This window comes from Fusarium verticillioides, chromosome 2, assembly GCF_000149555.1.
Source record: "Fusarium verticillioides 7600 chromosome 2, whole genome shotgun sequence".
NCBI lineage: Eukaryota > Fungi > Ascomycota > Sordariomycetes > Hypocreales > Nectriaceae > Fusarium > Fusarium verticillioides.
In genome coordinates this window covers 976,922-993,654 of record NC_031676.1, presented here as the reverse complement: position 1 = coordinate 993,654, position 16,733 = coordinate 976,922, and the positions used below count along the sequence as shown (strand labels likewise).

Genomic DNA, 16,733 nt, shown 5'->3' with positions numbered 1-16,733 from the left:
TTTGTATTTTCTCTGCAACTAGTTAATCATCTGGAACAGTTTCGTTGAATCTATTACAACGTTGACTTCGGCGGCATTAGGTTGAATGTTATGTGTTAGTACCATAGCTCATACACGGACTGTCCTTTGAGCCTCAATATCAAGAACACGACACTTTATGTCATACAAATTCGATCCTTGCAGGTACCAAAGACTAATATCCATGCTTTCAGTAAGTTTGACTAGTCTAAAGCCCCTGTATTTATGTCTTGCCCTGTCATTTAGTGCCCGAACCATGAGGCTCAAGATGAACTCCTTGTAAGCATGGATCATGTCAACAATAGTATTACACGTGGCTCGACAGTTGATGCCATGACGATCTAGGATTTCAAGTCCTGTGACTTGTTTAAACGTGTTTTAAATAGAGATTTAATCAAAGAAAGGGGTCGTCTTCCATGAAAGTCCTCGAATGTTTGCTCAACAACAACTCATATGTCACCAAAAGCAACTAGTGACAGAATGACAGTCCCGCGATCGGAGACCGGAAGACGATCCGCGCTGAACTTTGCTCATCATTCAGCCACACCGCAAGAGTCATTGGGTGAAACGTAGCGCATCTACGGACGGATACCGACGATATCCTACGGATACTGCAGGTTTGATCCAAAGAAGCGATTGATTACTTACTAGCCTTGCGTTTTTGGCCCAGATCGCCATTCACTATAAAATTCTATTTAAACCGTCTCTCTCGTCCTCATAACCATTCAATGTACCAATTACGACCACGTGTTACCGCAGTATCACCATTGAAGCGCTTCTCAAAACCTCTAGTTGCCTCCTCTTTATTGCTCAACCCAAATCTCACACCTCGCTATCCTCACTTTACCACCACCAACAGCAACAACCCCAATCTTCATATTCAGACCCGTACCAAATTCACTATGGGCAGTACTCAAGACATGAACCCGGGAAAGCCGGTCCTATTCTTGTTAGTCTTTTTGAAATTTACCTCTCATAGGCTCTGAGCTAACTGTGATGCAGCGATATTGACAACTGTCTCTATCCGAGGAGTAAGCTTACACTGAAATTAGTGATTATGACTACTTGAAACTAACCGTGAATGAAGGCACAAAAGTCCATGACATAATGGCCAAACTCATTGATGAGTACTTCTCCAAGCACCTAGAGATCCCTTGGGATGAGGCTGTGAAACTGCACAAAGAGTACTACACCAACTATGGCCTTGCTATTGAGGGGTTGGTGCGCCATCACCAGATTGATCCTCTGGACTACAACGCTAAAGTGGACGATGCTTTACCCCTTGAAGAAATCATCAAGCCCAACCCTGAGCTACGCGAAATCCTGGAGGACATCGACAAGTCCAAGGTCACTGTGTGGCTCTTCACCAACGCCTATGTGAACCACGGGAAGAAGGTTGTTCGCCTCTTGGGCATCGAGGATATCTTCGATGGTCTCACATACTGCAACTATGCGGAACAACCGTTACTCTGCAAGCCGGACCCCCGCATGTACGAGAAGGCCATGCGCGAAGCAGGCGCCGAGCGTGTGGAGGATTGTTATTTTGTTGGTAAGTTCCCCCACACTGTATTCATACCTCCATCTAACCCTTTCCAGACGATTCTGCCTTGAACTGCACAGAAGCCAAAAAGTTTGGTTGGACAGCAGCTCATCTCGTTGAGGAGGGAGTACCAGCTCCCAAGAACCCTGCTTCGCAATACCAAATCCAGCATCTGCGAGAGCTACGGAACGTCTACCCGCAGTTCTTCAAATCTACTTCAAACAAGGCATAGATTATGGCATTTGTGGTTGGTTACGAACTAGAGGGGATTATAGGGCATATGATAGAGTTTTTAGACGGTGGCGTTCAAGGCGCTCACTCGGCTGAGGTACCTTTTGTATCATGGTTTTTCAACAAAAATAATAAAATGTTCCTTTGCATGGGCTGCCAGCCTTCCATTTGGTTATTCGTACCCTGAACTCCGCGCTGCGCATCAATAAACGTGTCAAAAACAGACCGAACCCGTAATCATGGCCGTCGTATGCTGCGAATAACACTGTCAAGCTCAGACAAAATCTGATCCTTCTCCTTGATTGCTTCTTGGCGTTGGGCTTCAGCAATCTTCAGATCTTCTTCAAGCTCTTTGATGTATTTCTCCTGATCCATCTCACTGTTGTCTAAGCCGGGTAGAGATGAGATGAGGACCTCGATTTGTTGCTCTTTGACAATGAGATCCTGTGACAACTCTACCATACCAGCTCGAAACTCATCTGGGGGAAGTGAATCAACTGAGGAAAGTTAGCATATTTTCTTTCAAATAGATCACGAGTATGAACATGCCTTCTTTTGGAGCATCTTTCACTTCGCGAACTTTGTCATTAGGACCTAGTGTTTCAAGGTCATGTCGCTTGTTGACATAGTGGAGGCATGCAACGAACTGCGTGGCCAGCTGTAGGATTTATCAGCAAAATAATTTTAGGAGTCGTAATCTGGACTTACCTGATCTACAGCATCTTGCAGTTGTGTTAGTCGATCGCCCATGATGTTGGCTGTAACTTCTCAAACAAAGCAGTTCTGATGAATTACAGCTTTTAAGGCTCACTCACACCTCAGTCTCACACAGGCTTAGCTGTCACGTGGACATATACCGGAGGTCGGGCCATCAACAATCCGCCCCGGAAATTTTGGAGCTCAGTGATGGAGGGAAGTGAACACCGTTGTCTCTGGGCGAGCTATGACATGATTGGCACGACATGGTCCAAGTGGCAGCAACACCATGTTCACTCTTTCTTAAAGCTGTCAAGTCCACATCTTTTACTTTGCCTTGGTGCGCTTCTGTCTCTCTCACCCAATTCTTTAGCCCGATAAACATTTTCTCTACACTCTTTTTTACATTGAATTTTGCAGCAAACCATGTCTGAGCAACCTCCCCAGCCAGGCCCCCAGCCTGGGCAGATTCCCATGCCGCAACCTGGGCAGCGACCGACACCCGAGCAGATCCAGGCAATGCAGCGCCAACTCGCCATTGATGCTGAGAAGAACGGCATGACTGTCCCTGAATTTATTGAGCATATTAAGAGACAAGCACAAGAGCAAATGAGAATGCGCGCACAACAGCAACAGCAAGGTCATGATCACGACCACGACCACAACGGTCATTCTCATGATCACGGACAACCTCCCCAGCAGGGTCGCGCCCAGCCTATTACGCCGGGACCCCCCAACCCCAAAGCTATTGCTCTTGCCTCGTTCCTCCGAGGTCAGGATCTCAAGCCCAGAACTGTGATTCTAAACGGCGAGCGAAAGGACATGTTTCGAGGTAGGCGCCCCATGGCACCAATCTCTTCCACGTCAGAAGCTGACAAAATTTAGTCAAGCGAGCCCTCCGAGCTCTTCAGTCCCCCGCATATGAGAAAGCCCGTAAGAAGAACCCTCTTCTTCCCGAAATCACCGACAGAGCTTCTCTCGAGAACACATTCAAGTTGTTGCCCCTGAGCATGCTTGCCCTCCGAGTTTCCAAGGTCGAACCGCAGGCTGGTCCTAACGGAAAGAAGCCCAAGCGTGTCAAGGGACAGTGGACTGTCAAGATTGAGCAGCAACAAGAGGCAAAGGAGGATATGTACTACTGCTGGCTGTGGGAAGGTAGCCAGCTGAAGCGCAAGATCTACGCTGGTCTTGCACTCCTTGCCATCTTCGCTATCGTCTTGTACCCTCTGTGGCCTTTGGTGCTGCGCCAGGGTGTTTATTACCTCAGTTGGGGACTCCTTGGTCTTCTCGGACTGTTCTTCTTGATGGCCATCTTCCGAGTTATCCTGTTCTGCATCACCTACTTTACAACACCACCTGGACTATGGCTATTCCCCAACTTGTGGGAGGACGTTTCTTTCATGGACAGTTTCAGACCCGTTTGGGCTTGGCACGAGGTCAGTTGACTATGCTGCGAGAGAATGAAATAAATCACTAACAATACATACAGACCGAGAAGAAGAAGAAAAAGAAGAAGTCTGCTGCCCCTGGAACCACCCCCAACCCCGCCTTCGCAGCCGCTACTGGACAGGTCAACACAAGTGCGACTACAACTGGCACAGATACCCAGGTCAAGACTGCTGGTGTGCAGCAACGGCACTACGAGGCCCCAAGGGTTGAAGAGCTCGATGATGACGAGTAAATGGCATCTAAAAGTGACCTTGGGTGATGGCGTTTTTTGGGAGTTGTAATAGTATCGTGGATCTACCCTGTAGTGTGGAAAGCGACCAAAGCGGTTTCTTTTTTGTACGAGATTTCCCCAAGTTTATACAGGCATGTACAATGTCAATTTTGTCGTGAAATGTTCATATTTTGGATGGATATCTAGAACACAAACCGAAGCACCCCGCCAGCCATAGTCCGTGACAAGAACAGCAATATCGAGTCGCCTCGTTTTCCTCCAATGATGGGAATTTTCTACAGCACTTTTGGATAGTCGATCCTTGATAACAACAAGAGCTCGATTCACTTAACCCCTCCATGATAGCTCCTTAGGATTGCAACGTCAGATGTTTCCAAAAGAAGGTACCTCCCTTAAGTTCTCCATTTGGACTTAGACCATATTTTGGGATCTGGCCAAGCTCGACATAACCAAGCTTTTTATACACCTCTTCTGCTGGGCTCCCGGTCTCTGTGTCGAGAAGCTAAGCAGTTGTTAGTTACCGGGACTTGCATGCCGAAGAACTAACGTCAGTATAGTTGCAATGGACATTGAACTTACTAGAATAGTTCGACCACGCTTGGTTGCTTCAGCTTCGAGAGCAGAAATCAAGGTTCTGGCACCTCCTCGACCGCGAAAAGCTTTGTGGACAAGAAGCTTCTCAACAACACCGCGGAAAGGGCCAGTTTCTGAAGAGGGCATGTTTAACATGACAACGCCCACCACATCGGAGCCGTTCGGTCGAGCTCCGGGCTCGCAGTCGTTCAGGAGAATGAATATGAGGCGTTTGCCGTCTGCCACCTCTGCAATTCGCTCTTTCCACCAAGCAAGGAGTTTCTCGTGAGATAGGGGCGGGAGGAATTCTGCGATAGTTCGGTCGTGAGTGATACAGGAGGCGTGAATGGCTGCCAGATAGGGTATCAGGTGCCCATGCTGCCCTGGTGAGAAGAGAGCCACTGTTCCTGAAGCTGTCATGTTGAGGATATCTTGTTGATTGGACGAGCTTATGTCGAGAGTCTTGAGTTTAAGTGGCCCCAAGAGAGTAAGCTGTGTCTCAGTGTACAATGCTTCTTTGTCGTATAAGCATCTGCAGGATTGGAGACCATGTATCCAACCGCAATGGAATATTTGAATTTGATCAGTGAAATATCGGTCAACGCTGGTGTAGAAATTCTGTACAAGATTTATCAGAGGCTTGACTTATTAGGCAACTCGACGAGGGGAGATAACTTAGTTAAGGGTTATCCGATTTAGGAGCTCGAACCCGGTACAAGCTAGCAGTAGTAGACTTACTTGAAGAGTTTAAACTTGGGCTGGTGCTCAAGTAAGCGGTTGAAGGTTAAGAAATGTGAGAATTGCAAGATGAAGTGTTGAGAAAAAGAGGTCGGGGGATCTCGGCTTAGGGAGTTAAAAGGCCATGGATGTTAGAGAGAGCTGAGCATCAAAACGTGACTGATTGCCTGGCTTGCCTCTCGTTAGAGGTTAGGTTACTACAGTATTTAAGATGAGGTCCGGTCTCTAGGTCTGTCTGTCTGTCTGACCGTCCGTGTGAGTGTGATTCAGTGAACCACCTTAGAAAAAAAGTTGCCTTCTCCCCTGCAGCCACTTGCAAGCTAAGGTAACGCTGGGCTGGGCTCGTGGGATGCAAGGTTGTTTGGTTACAAGGTGCCCTAGCCTAGCAAAGATGGAAGTTTTCCAGGTTCCAGTTCCTGAGATGGTCCCCTCCATCACTGATGCCCTGTAGTTACCGTCCCGGCGGGTAATTGCAGCGGCCCTGAAGGTGCTGTACGGGCTGCGTGTCCAGTGGAGTTTAGCGTATAAGTTTGACGGCTCCGCAACCCATCAATTCAAGCCCTCCCCTGTCGGCGTCTTAGCTACCTTAGACAACCAACTTGGCTCTTTTACACCCTCAGAACGACTCTGGATTGGATCGAATCCTTTCACTCTCTGCGGGAGCAATCGTGAAGAGGTTGCACGCCACGGTTGCCACATATTGTCGGAATAAAATGGCGCATATACAAATCTGGCAGTTGAGAATTGCTTTTGCCTTTGTCTTTGCCGATGGCTTTAGAGCTGGTTGAGTTGAGTTGACCAACCATCAAGGCTAACTAAGAGTTGAGGCCTGAAAGCTAGTGAATTCATGGATGGGTTGATGAAACGAGACGGGACGGGACGGATGGGGAACGGGAACTCTTCATACTGTCTGTTACTGTCCACTATATTCCTTGCAACTCCGTGGATAACATCGTGACAAAGTCCACTCTATCAGCTCATGCTTCGGTGTTCAGACACCGAGTCATGGACACCTGTAGCTGATCCAGGACTATCACACATTGTTAATCTCGGTTGCCGAAAACAGGCTGAGTTGATCCATATATCAGCGTTGATAGCATGATCAGTTGACTGAAGCCATGTCATACCAGGTATAGAGTCTGATACAAGGAAGCACAAACAGGCTATCACGGCTATTTTTCTCTGGATGAGTTGTTGCAGGCCAAGAGGTTTCATCGGGTTTAAGCAGCAGTTCACACGAGCCTTATATAAACTGGACATGCGAGTTCGGTAGATTTTTTATTAGTTACTTGTCCCAATGGGTTGCCCTGCATTAGGGTCTCTTTTACGGATACCGGGGTTTGGTTTCGGCAGTCAAAGCTGTCAAGTTCAGTAGGATTGCTGTTTAGCGTGAATCAGCCTGAGGCAGACGAAACGAGAGTGATTGTCACTGTATAAATGGTTTGTGATTCACGTTTGTTTGTTTGTTTGTTGTGTAGAGTTGCTGACTCTCTGAGTGAGTGTCATGTCTTGTCTGCCTGTTTATGTGTATAACCCCGCAACTCGATGAAATGTTCCAATGAGAATACGAAGCTTCTCTATTTGTCTAGAGCAATTAAATTGATAACGCAACCCTGATGATGTACCTATTTACGGCATCTCTCATTCATTGGCTCTCAGCATTCCGTGGCCATCATCGGCGTCATCAGCTCCCCACTTGAGCTTCCAAGCTCAGCTGTCTTCTTACAGTCCGTCAGCTTATCACTGTTGGTCGTGTGAGTGAAAAACAACTCATAATCTTACTTGAATATCTACTACTTCTTGGTTACGTTGGCTTGTTCCTCCTCAAACTATTTTGAAAGTCTTTATCCATCTTCCGCTTGAGCCTCACCGCCAAGACCTTGGCTCGTTGAGGTATTAGTCCTCATCCTCGTCTTCCGACATGGATTTCCTTAAGAAGGTCGGCGAGCACGTCGAGAGCGTTTTGAACAAAAAAGACGATGATGATAAGCACGATTCTCAATCACAATCTCACGGCGGACAGAGCCAGCAGTCCCATGGGCAAGATTACGGCTATAGTCAGTCTCAAGGACAAGGCCAGTATGGAAGTCAAGGTTATGGCCAATCTCAAGGCCATGGCAGTCAGAGCTACGGAAACCAGGGTTATGGCAACCAAGGTCCTTCTCAAGGCTACGGGCAGTCCCAGGGATATGGACAATCTCAGGGTCATGGTAGCCAAGGCTATGGAGACTCAGGCTACGGCAACCAAGGTCCTCCTCAGAGCTATGGGCAATCTCAGAGTTATGGGCAGTCTCAAAACTACGGACAGCCCCAAGGCTATGGTTCCCAAGGCCCAACTCAAGGAGGCTATGACCGGCCACCAAGCGATGGTCGTCCACAAGGAGGAAAGCCATCTCATAAGGATGACCAGTCTCATGATTCTGCTGCTCAATATCTCCAAAGGCAGCAGGCAGTGAACCGATATCATTCATTCGCCTCAGAGTCCAAGGGCAACGTCAAGTGGTACGTCGATGGTGCTTCATACTTCTGGGCCGTCTCCCAGGCCCTTGAGCGTAAGTCACAGTAACCCAGAATTTGAATTCGATATTTATCTGACATGTCAATTATAGAGGCGCAGGAAAGTATTTACATTCTCGATTGGTGGTTGAGCCCTGAGTTGTATCTTCGTCGCCCTCCTGCTAAGAACGAGCAATACCGTCTGGATCGAATGCTCCAACAGGCCGCACAGCGCGGCGTCCAGGTTTACATCATCGTGTATAAGGAAGTCGAAGCAGCTTTAACTCTCAACAGCAGTCATACGAGGACTGCTCTTGAAGCGCTGCACAAGAATATTCATGTCTTCCGACATCCTGACCACTTGCCCACAGGTTACGACCTGCAGAGGGAATTGGGCAAGTCTATCAAGGCTCTAACCAACTTTGATCTTGCCAAAGCATCTGGAGATGCTATCAAGGCTGTCTATGGTACTGCTGATGGAGTTGTTCTGTACTGGGCGCATCATGAGAAGCTCCTCGTCATTGACAACGGCAAGATTGGGTTTATGGGAGGACTGGATATGTGTAAGAACTCCTTGCTTTGTTCATAAAGACAAATGCTAACTCTTGCGACTTAAGGCTTTGGAAGATGGGACACAAACAGTAAGTTTGTGAGTTACATAGGGGAAGCTGTCGCTCACCATCTCAACTAGGTCACCCCATCGCCGACGCTCATCCCGGTAACTTGGATGCCATTATTTTCCCAGGACAAGACTACAACAATGCTAGGTATGTCTTATTCTCAAAAAGAACAGTTGGGGGTCATACTAACAAGCTTCCGCAGAGTCTACGACTTCGCTGATGTTAAGGACTGGGATCAAAACAAGCGTAAGTCATTCCTCTAATCCGAGTATTTTTCAAGCAAGCCGTAACTGATTCGTTCCAGTCGACCGAACTAAGAGCTCGAGAATGGGCTGGTCAGATGTTGCTCTGAGCATGAACGGACCTATCACTCGTGACATGGTCGACCACTTTATCGACCGATGGCAAGCCACCACAATTTCTAATTAGTCTAGATTGTCACTAACCATACACAGGAACTTCATCTTCAAAGACAAGTACAAGGAAAAGAACCCCGGCAAGTATCACAAACTCGAGCTGCCACCACGAGACACCTCCGGTTCTGGAGATAGACGATCCAGGGGCGAAGATGACTATTTGGGTGGCTTAACACAACAGTTTAGCCGTGGCATGGATAGACTGAGATCGTTTGGGGAGCACGATGACTCTCACCGTGACCGTGGGCACAGATCTGAAGGTCATGGTGACATGCCTCACATCCAGATGATTCGAAGGTGAGTTCACCTGCTTCTACCCTATTCTATGGGTTTAAGTGTATAATACTTACTAACATGGTATAGCTGTGCTGAGTGGTCGTCTGGCCACCCTCTTGAGCGTTCGATCCAGAACGCATACATCGACGCCATCAAGAACTCTAGGTTCTACGTTTACATTGAGAACCAAGTAAGTGCAATTTTAACTTTCTTTCCTTTTACAAGTGTTTGCTAACGAATCAGTTTTTCATCACTGCTACCGATGATAAGCAACGAGTTGTTAAGAACAAGATCGGTGCTGCGCTGGTAGAACGAATTATCCGCGCTGACCATGAAGGAACACCCTTCCATGTCTGGGTTCTGATGCCAGCCGTCCCGGCCTTTGCGGGAGACTTACAGGATGAGGGAGCGCTGGGAACCAGAGCCATCATGGAGTTTCAATATGATTCAATCTCTCGTGGTGGGTACAGTATAATCGAAAAGCTTCAGAAGGCAGGCATCCGAGATACATCCAGATACATCGGATTCTACAACCTCCGAAACTTTGATCGAATCAATACTTCCAAGACAATGACTGATGCCGAAGCCCGAACTGGTGTGTCTTACGAAGAGGCTCGAAAGGAGAGAGACCGTGAACTGGGCGGTTACCCAGATGAGGGATCAGGAAGGGCAGCACGAGATCAGTACCAACAGAGTCGAGGCGATTTTTCAAGCTCACGAGGAGGCGATAACTATGAAAGTCGAGGTTATGGGGACCGAACTCAGCGAGATGATTACTACCAGGAGTCTCAGAGGGGCTACAACTCCCGACCAGACAGCAGACGCCAGGACGATGACTACCGTGGAGGTCACTCAGGGTCCAAGTACAGACGTGATAGCGACAGTGATGATGACCGCCGAGGTGGCTGCTACGGTAGACGACGTGACAGTGATAGCGACGATGGCCGTCGAGGCGACAAGTATGGGCGTCAACCAACCCGAGACCCCTATGCCCACCCTGGAGCCGATCCTCGATTTCAGTCCAGGCCACAAGGCTATTCTCAGCAGGGATATGGACGTGATGACGACTACCGAGGTTCTTCGCAGCAAAGTTACGGCGATCGGGGCGACTATGGAGAGCGGCCAGACGCAGGATATGGACGACCTGAGCGCAACCCCTATGAGCATCCTCAAGCTGACCCACGTTACAGCGGGAGACAAGATTCTGATAGTTACGGCTCCCGCCGCGATGATCGTCCACAGTATGGCGAACACTCTAGCTCTTCCCGATATGAAAACCGGGAACAGCGTTACTCGGGCCATTCTGATTCAAGATATGACGACCGGCCACAGCGAAAGGAGCAAGGGGGCTACTCCCAGGGGGGTCATTCCCAAGGAGGTGGTGCAGATTCATACCAAAGATACCAACAAGGGGCTAGCAAAGTTGGCGACAACACTCTTGACACTATCAGCTCCTGCTATATGGACAAAGGACCTAGAGTCACTGATCTGCGCTGGGATGGCAACCCTGAAGACGAGATTAACGCTTTCGTCTCTGAGGAGTTGTACATCCACAGCAAGCTTCTCATCGTCGATGATCAGCTTGTTATTTGTGGCTCAGCCAACTTGAACGACCGCTCACAACTCGGCGACCACGACTCTGAAATCGCAGTTGTCATCGAAGACCCTACACCTGTAGAGTCATACATGAACGGACGTCCCTACACGGCCTCTCGCTTCGCTGCTTCTCTGCGTCGCTTCCTCTTCCGCAAGCACCTCGGCCTTGTTCCCGATCAACGTTGGGATCAACCAAACCGAAACTGGACACCCGTCGACCGAGACCCCAACGATTACGACTGGGGTTCTCCAGCCGATCACCTCGTCGTTGATCCGCTGAGCCCGGATTTTCAACGTCTCTGGACCAGCACTGCTCGTGTGAACACCGAGACATTTGATCGAGCATTCCACCCTGTTCCCACCAACAGAGTCAGGACTTGGAAGGAGTACGATACTTTCTTCTCTCAGTACTTCATCATCCCTGGTAAGAAGGACCAGGATGTCAAGGCAGAGCTCAAGAAGGGCAAGGTCGAGTATGGCCACATTGTGAAATCTGAGTTCCCTGGTGGTGTGAGGGAGGTTAGGGAGTGGTTGTCACGAATCCGTGGTACACTCGTCGAGATGCCTCTTGATTTCTTGGTTGATGCTGGAGATATCGCTAAAGAAGGCTTGACCTTGAATAATCTCACAAATGAGCTCTATACTTGATTGCGGTCAGGGTCGGAGTATTTGGACACAAAGGGGGTAAACGCTTGGAACTGGCTCTTTGTATCTTGCTTCGTTCATAGGTCAATATTAGGCATGGACTAAACTTAAGAAATATCTAAAATACGGAGTATCAACGCGACTCTTGGTATTTGTGAAGAGTTACTTGTGTTGGGCATCCTATTCTGCTTTATAGCAATCCTTGATGGCCGTGGTCAGGTCATCATCTGCGACACCCAGTACATCGGCGAGATTATCGTCCGCCGCCTGAGTGTTTGGCAAGATCAAGAAACTTCTGCATAATTGGCGAGTTCCTCTCTTGGCTATCCACGTTGATAGCAGCATATAGCTTACACCAAATATCGACAGCCTCTTGATCCATTGCGCGATAATGCGGCAACCACTCATGATCCTGAAGTTCTGGGCCAAGGGGCTTGGTGGTGTCTGACCAAAACTCGTCCTAGAAGCACGAAAACACTAAACTTACCTAAATTGAGGGTATCAACATAAACTCAGCAAAAGATGTCCTAAAGCTTAGGCTAACGTTACCCAAGTTTCCTTGCCTTCCAAAGCTCGTCTACCGTTGACTGACTGGCTCTCGACATTAGTTGCCGTGAACAACTTGCACAATTGGTACGCATCAATCGTTCGAAATTTGCTGATGTAGTTCTTCATTAGCCGAGCTCTTTCACGCTGCTCATCCAAGAACCAGTGATCCATATCTCTGATGAATCGATTGCATAAGAAGAGTCTTTCAGAAGCCGTTTTGGCTCGAAGCGCTAGATCTGGTTGAGTATCTTTGATCTCCAAAGCAATGTCCTAAATATCGTCTGCAAGTCCTTCCATAGGGTCGCCAGAGATGACCGGCTGGCTAACCTCCTCGTTAACCATGGTCTCATTCTTGGTCGGTTTGTTCATCCAGTCCCACTTAGTGAACAACCTCATCTTGGTACCCCAGAGTGTCGGCTTGTCTCGGAACCTCTCAGCAACGGAAACCGCTGCTTCAATCGCATCGTATAAGGACTCCGCCTCGACCCGTGGAAGGAGGAGTTGTTCTGACCACTCCCGATGTTCTCGGTAGAAGTCGTCTGACGTTTATGTGGTCGCGACGGTAGTTGTGATGGTCTCATTCCGGACGCGAGGCTCCAGCTTGGTTAGTAGGCTGGGGAGAAGCATAAATGCTGCTGGATTGCGCTCTCGACTTGCGACTGTCGTGAGATCTGCGATTGAGCAGTTGGGGCGGACCCCGACGCAAATGGTTCCATTACTTGTCTTAACCGCTTAACCGTCGATCGCCATGCCTGTATACTGCAGGACAGATTCGGCATTCAGAATCTGAACGTCAGTTGCCCAACCATCTTTTGCAAACTCGTTTCATCGCTATGAGGGCAACGATTGTTGGAGCTGTTGGCGCTGATAATGTCCAGACAGCCTCTGGGAATGAGATACTGACGTTCTAGGTTTCTCGGACTGTGATAGTTTCTTCTTTATATCCACCCTAGCTCGACCTTTCAGTCGCTTCCATGACTCTCGTGCTTTTCATTTTGGCGATAGCGGCTATAATGCAGCGCTGGTGCTGGAGATATCCCGTCTGACAAGGCGAAAGCAGGCATGTACCAGGTCTTCCCAGAATCTGGCACTAAGATCTGCGGCGGGAGTAATCGCAATGTTCTCTATCCAAGAGACACAGCACCACTCTTTGACATAGACTCCTGTGTTTTGTCGTACGACCATAGTGTGAACGGTCTTATAAGAGTCAAGTATAGATGAGACAAGAGGCAAATGAAAAGGGCCAAAACAATGGGCCACCATCAATACGTTTCAAGCACATAGACACAGGTTGATCAAGGGTAGGACGGACCGTGACATAAGTACGCAAGCGTGGTAATCTCGTATCAGCTCAATAAATAAGTAGTATACAGTGACACGCAATCTAAATAAATAGATATCAGACCCAAAACTCCGCAATCTATCGACACACAACTATAGCAAATCCTGTTGTGAACCCATTCCAATAACCCCTGGCGATTCACATTGGCAAGTATCAGCCCAATTTTCTCTTCTTCCTTTTCCGCTCAACAGCACTGGTTTCACAGCCTGTAAGTCTAGTCAGACTTGTCGTTACCGTTCTGTCCCAGGAGACCATCCTTGAGACCAAGGGAATCGTCCATGCGGAAGAAAGTGCCGCGAGACCGTCTGGTACGGTTGCGGATCCAAGAGTAGAGACCAAAGCCAACGGCAATGATCAACCCGATCGAGAGGAATGGGTGGTCGACAAAGTTCATCTTGATGTCGAAGAAGAACTTGGCCAGAGTACCGATAGTGTACTTGGGGGAGATTGGGTTGGGGCCATAAACGATCTTGTCAAGAGTGTCCATGATAGAGGTATGGCTAACCATGATCTGGTTACCTGTGGGGGTAGTGTCCCAGAATTGATGTCGCTATGGATTTGTTAGTATAGTCAATCACACAAGGGGTACTTAGAAATCTTACATCTTCCTCATTGATGATGATACGCTCGCCATCTCGAACGTCGATGTTGTAGGTTGTGGCAATCCACCTCTGCCAGAAAATACCATCAACCCAAGCGAAGCCAACCTCCTTACGATGGGTAGAGTCCATATCAATCTTGATGGCCTTGGCATTACGAAGGGCACGCTGATCGTCACGGCTCTGTGCCTCTTCAATTCTCATTTGCTTGGCATCCCGAAGCTTCTTACGCTCAAGTTGGAATTCCTGCACCTGGCGATCAACCCACTCGTTGGCGGCGTTCTTGAGCTCTGAGATGGAGTTTTGTAGACGGTCCTCATCATTGCGGTTCAGAATCGCAAGCACAACCAACTTGTGGCTCATGATCTGCTTGGCGTTAATGGCAGTCATCTCGGGGACAAGCGGGAGCCAAGTAGACTTCATCCAGGATGTGAGGGAATCTACGTCTCTCATCTCATCAGGAGTGATAGGGGTGTAGTAAGTGGCACGTCCCTCGCGCGAAACCAAAAGTCTTGGCCAAGTTGTGATCTTGAATCGAGAGCAAAGTTCCTGGTCACTTGTCTTGACAATCTTGCCACGTCCAATGAGGTTGAGCGGGAGGGCGTCAAGTGCCTTGAAGTCCTCGGTAGTAGTTGCGTGATCATAGAAGTAAACAAACAGAACCTCCTCGGTCTTCTCGAGCTCCTTAAAGCTCTCGGCATCAACATCAACAACGCCACCAGCAACCTCAAGAGCACCCTCGGCGTATGCGACGAAATCACCAACTCCACGAAGACCCTTGTATTCAGCCTTTTCGGTGCCTGTGACGAAATAGATGGTGGGGAATGCCTTGACGCCCATCTGTGTGCAAAGCTTGTGATCAGCCTCACAGTTGACCTCACCAATGTTGAGCTTTCCTTGCATGTTCTTGGCTAACTGCTGCCATGTAGGGGCCATAGCCTTGCAGTGAGAGCACCAGGGCGCATAGAACTTGATAAACCAGGGATCCTTCGAGCTTGTGACCAACTTGTCGAAGTTTTCAGGAGTCAGAGGCACACTTGTACCCTCCAGATTGTACTTAGGAGTGGTATCCTTGGGCTTGGTCTTCTTCAGCATCTGGCCTGTGCTGGGGACCTTCCAATCAGCGCCGAAGGTGTTCTTATTTTCGTCCTTAGCAGCAGCAGATTCTTCAGGCTTCTTTTCGGTTGATTCGGTCTTGTCGGATTTCTCTGCGTCCTTGGGTGATTCGGTAATGTCGTCCAGAGACTTGCCCGCATTTTTACCAGCTGGCTCCTCAACCGGCTTTTCAGCAGCGGCGTCAAGAGGCTTCTCGGCGTTAACGGCGGGCTTTTCCACAGGAGCCTTAGCATCTCCCTGAGTTCCCTCCACCTTCTTCTCGGCGGCTGGTTCCTCAGCCTTGGGCGCAGGGTACACAGTATCACCAGGCTGAGGCAACTCCACGAGTGCAGGACGTCCTGGATGGGTTTTGGAGAGCGCATTCTCGACCGAGGTGGTCAACGCTGTCATGTTCTTAATTCCTCGCAGCGTGTCGAACACCTTTCCGTCTTCGTAGAGAATCGTCGTCGGGTATGACTGAATGTTGTGGTCCATACAGAAATCATAGTAGGCAACACAATTTACCGTTCCGAATGCGAAATCGTAGTACTTTGTGAAAGTGTCGTCGGGGTTTTCGGTCGGGGGCTTCGAGGTGTAGTAAAATTCGTAGAGTGTCTGGAATGTTGGAGCGAATCTCGTGCAGTGCTTACAGTACGGACTGACAACGTATAAGCATATGAATTACACCCTGACCCAGCTCAACATACCTGTAATGCTTGACCATCCAGAACTTGTTCTTCTTTGTTTCCTCCTCCCAGTTTGATGGTGTCAGCTCCTTGAATGGCGGTACTGACTTTCCGTTAAAAGTCGTAGGGTCGGTCACTGGGTTCCTCTCCTCTTCAGCCAGAGCTACAGCTGACAGCCCAGCGAGGATCGCAAGCGGCGAGAAGCGCATGTTGGGCTAGGGGCGCCAAGGTATTATGCGAAGAGCAGCTTGGGCTTATATTGTAAAGATCGCACGTCGAAAACGATCGAAGTATATATCGAGGCCGTAGCCGTATCAGAGAAGCAAGGTCGAACCAGATTAGGCAGTAGAGCGAGCAATTAGCGACTGGCGATCATATGGGGTGAGGCTGAGGAGCTGAAGGTGTGCGATACGGAAAAGAACAAGAAGAAATGGCCAGAAAAGCAATCACTCAATCACGCTCACCAGGCGCGAATGGAGACGATGCTGATGAGGGGCAAAAAATGAGAATAGACAAGATAGGAAAAGGCTAGATAATAAAGGAGGACAAAAGAGTCGCTATTCAGGAGGCGCATTCGATTCGAGAACACGTTCCGTATGGGAATTCGACGCCACGCCACAGGGACAGATACCTAGTTAGAGGGAGAGGGACCTTGCTCAGCCACTCCACTCTAAATTGGGACGCTTGCCTCTGTTTGGTTTGGGGTGTTTCTTGTTACAGGTGAGTTTAGAGACGATGGAGAACATGTCGACGAAGGTTATTGCTGTATAAATTCACCAAGGGCAGTATTTGATAGGCTGTAAACAGAGCTATCTTATACGATTCTTGATCGGAACAATATACACATCCCATCCACTATCTCTCCAACCTTTACAGTGAGTGACCGGTGTTGGCTGCCTAGAGCATAAGATGTCCCGCTCTGATCAACGACAAGGA

The 16,733-nt window shown here is 48.7% G+C and overlaps 6 protein-coding genes across 17 annotated transcripts; 3 read left to right on the top strand and 3 right to left on the bottom strand.

Moving 5' to 3' along the window:
- Positions 1 to 280: 280 nt before the first annotated feature.
- FVEG_06142 (hydrolase-the HAD superfamily protein) lies at positions 281 to 2,091 on the top strand. The gene is made up of 4 exons (XM_018894421.1): positions 281 to 967; positions 1,021 to 1,049; positions 1,106 to 1,567; positions 1,615 to 2,091. The coding sequence occupies exons 1-4, from the start codon at positions 747 to 749 to the stop codon at positions 1,788 to 1,790; spliced, it is 888 nt and encodes a 295-aa protein (XP_018751503.1). The 5' UTR covers positions 281 to 746; the 3' UTR covers positions 1,791 to 2,091.
- FVEG_06141 (mediator-RNA polymerase II transcription subunit 21) lies at positions 1,770 to 2,573 on the bottom strand. Its single transcript, XM_018894420.1, has 3 exons — positions 2,498 to 2,573; positions 2,339 to 2,447; positions 1,770 to 2,286 (listed from the first exon to the last, which is right to left on the bottom strand). The coding sequence occupies exons 1-3, from the start codon at positions 2,537 to 2,539 to the stop codon at positions 2,027 to 2,029; spliced, it is 411 nt and encodes a 136-aa protein (XP_018751502.1). The 5' UTR covers positions 2,540 to 2,573; the 3' UTR covers positions 1,770 to 2,026.
- Positions 2,574 to 2,723: 150 nt separating this feature from the next.
- FVEG_06140 (hypothetical protein) lies at positions 2,724 to 4,517 on the top strand. Its single transcript, XM_018894419.1, has 3 exons — positions 2,724 to 3,317; positions 3,371 to 3,921; positions 3,975 to 4,517. The coding sequence occupies exons 1-3, from the start codon at positions 2,912 to 2,914 to the stop codon at positions 4,164 to 4,166; spliced, it is 1,149 nt and encodes a 382-aa protein (XP_018751501.1). The 5' UTR covers positions 2,724 to 2,911; the 3' UTR covers positions 4,167 to 4,517.
- On the bottom strand, positions 4,287 to 6,947 carry FVEG_06139 (hypothetical protein). Of its 12 annotated transcripts, none has more exons than XM_018894415.1 (4): positions 6,605 to 6,711; positions 5,478 to 6,544; positions 4,746 to 5,357; positions 4,287 to 4,668 (listed from the first exon to the last, which is right to left on the bottom strand). In XM_018894415.1, the coding sequence occupies exons 3-4, from the start codon at positions 5,157 to 5,159 to the stop codon at positions 4,516 to 4,518; spliced, it is 567 nt and encodes a 188-aa protein (XP_018751495.1). In that variant the 5' UTR covers positions 5,160 to 5,357; positions 5,478 to 6,544; positions 6,605 to 6,711; the 3' UTR covers positions 4,287 to 4,515. The 12 variants fall into 12 exon arrangements, with proteins under 12 accessions (XP_018751495.1, XP_018751496.1, XP_018751490.1 ...); XM_018894416.1 differs by having other exon boundaries at positions 4,746 to 5,378; positions 6,605 to 6,684; XM_018894413.1 differs by having other exon boundaries at positions 4,294 to 4,668; positions 5,415 to 6,544.
- Positions 6,948 to 7,146: 199 nt separating this feature from the next.
- FVEG_06138 (hypothetical protein) lies at positions 7,147 to 13,478 on the top strand. The gene is made up of 9 exons (XM_018894406.1): positions 7,147 to 8,029; positions 8,087 to 8,536; positions 8,591 to 8,614; positions 8,665 to 8,740; positions 8,796 to 8,839; positions 8,898 to 8,997; positions 9,049 to 9,306; positions 9,373 to 9,475; positions 9,529 to 13,478. Exons 1-9 carry the CDS (start codon positions 7,399 to 7,401, stop codon positions 11,527 to 11,529), a joined length of 3,687 nt encoding a protein of 1,228 aa, XP_018751488.1. The 5' UTR covers positions 7,147 to 7,398; the 3' UTR covers positions 11,530 to 13,478.
- FVEG_06137 (protein disulfide-isomerase) lies at positions 13,364 to 16,407 on the bottom strand. Its single transcript, XM_018894405.1, has 3 exons — positions 15,819 to 16,407; positions 14,020 to 15,769; positions 13,364 to 13,967 (listed from the first exon to the last, which is right to left on the bottom strand). Exons 1-3 carry the CDS (start codon positions 16,004 to 16,006, stop codon positions 13,632 to 13,634), a joined length of 2,274 nt encoding a protein of 757 aa, XP_018751487.1. The 5' UTR covers positions 16,007 to 16,407; the 3' UTR covers positions 13,364 to 13,631.
- Positions 16,408 to 16,733: the final 326 nt, after the last annotated feature.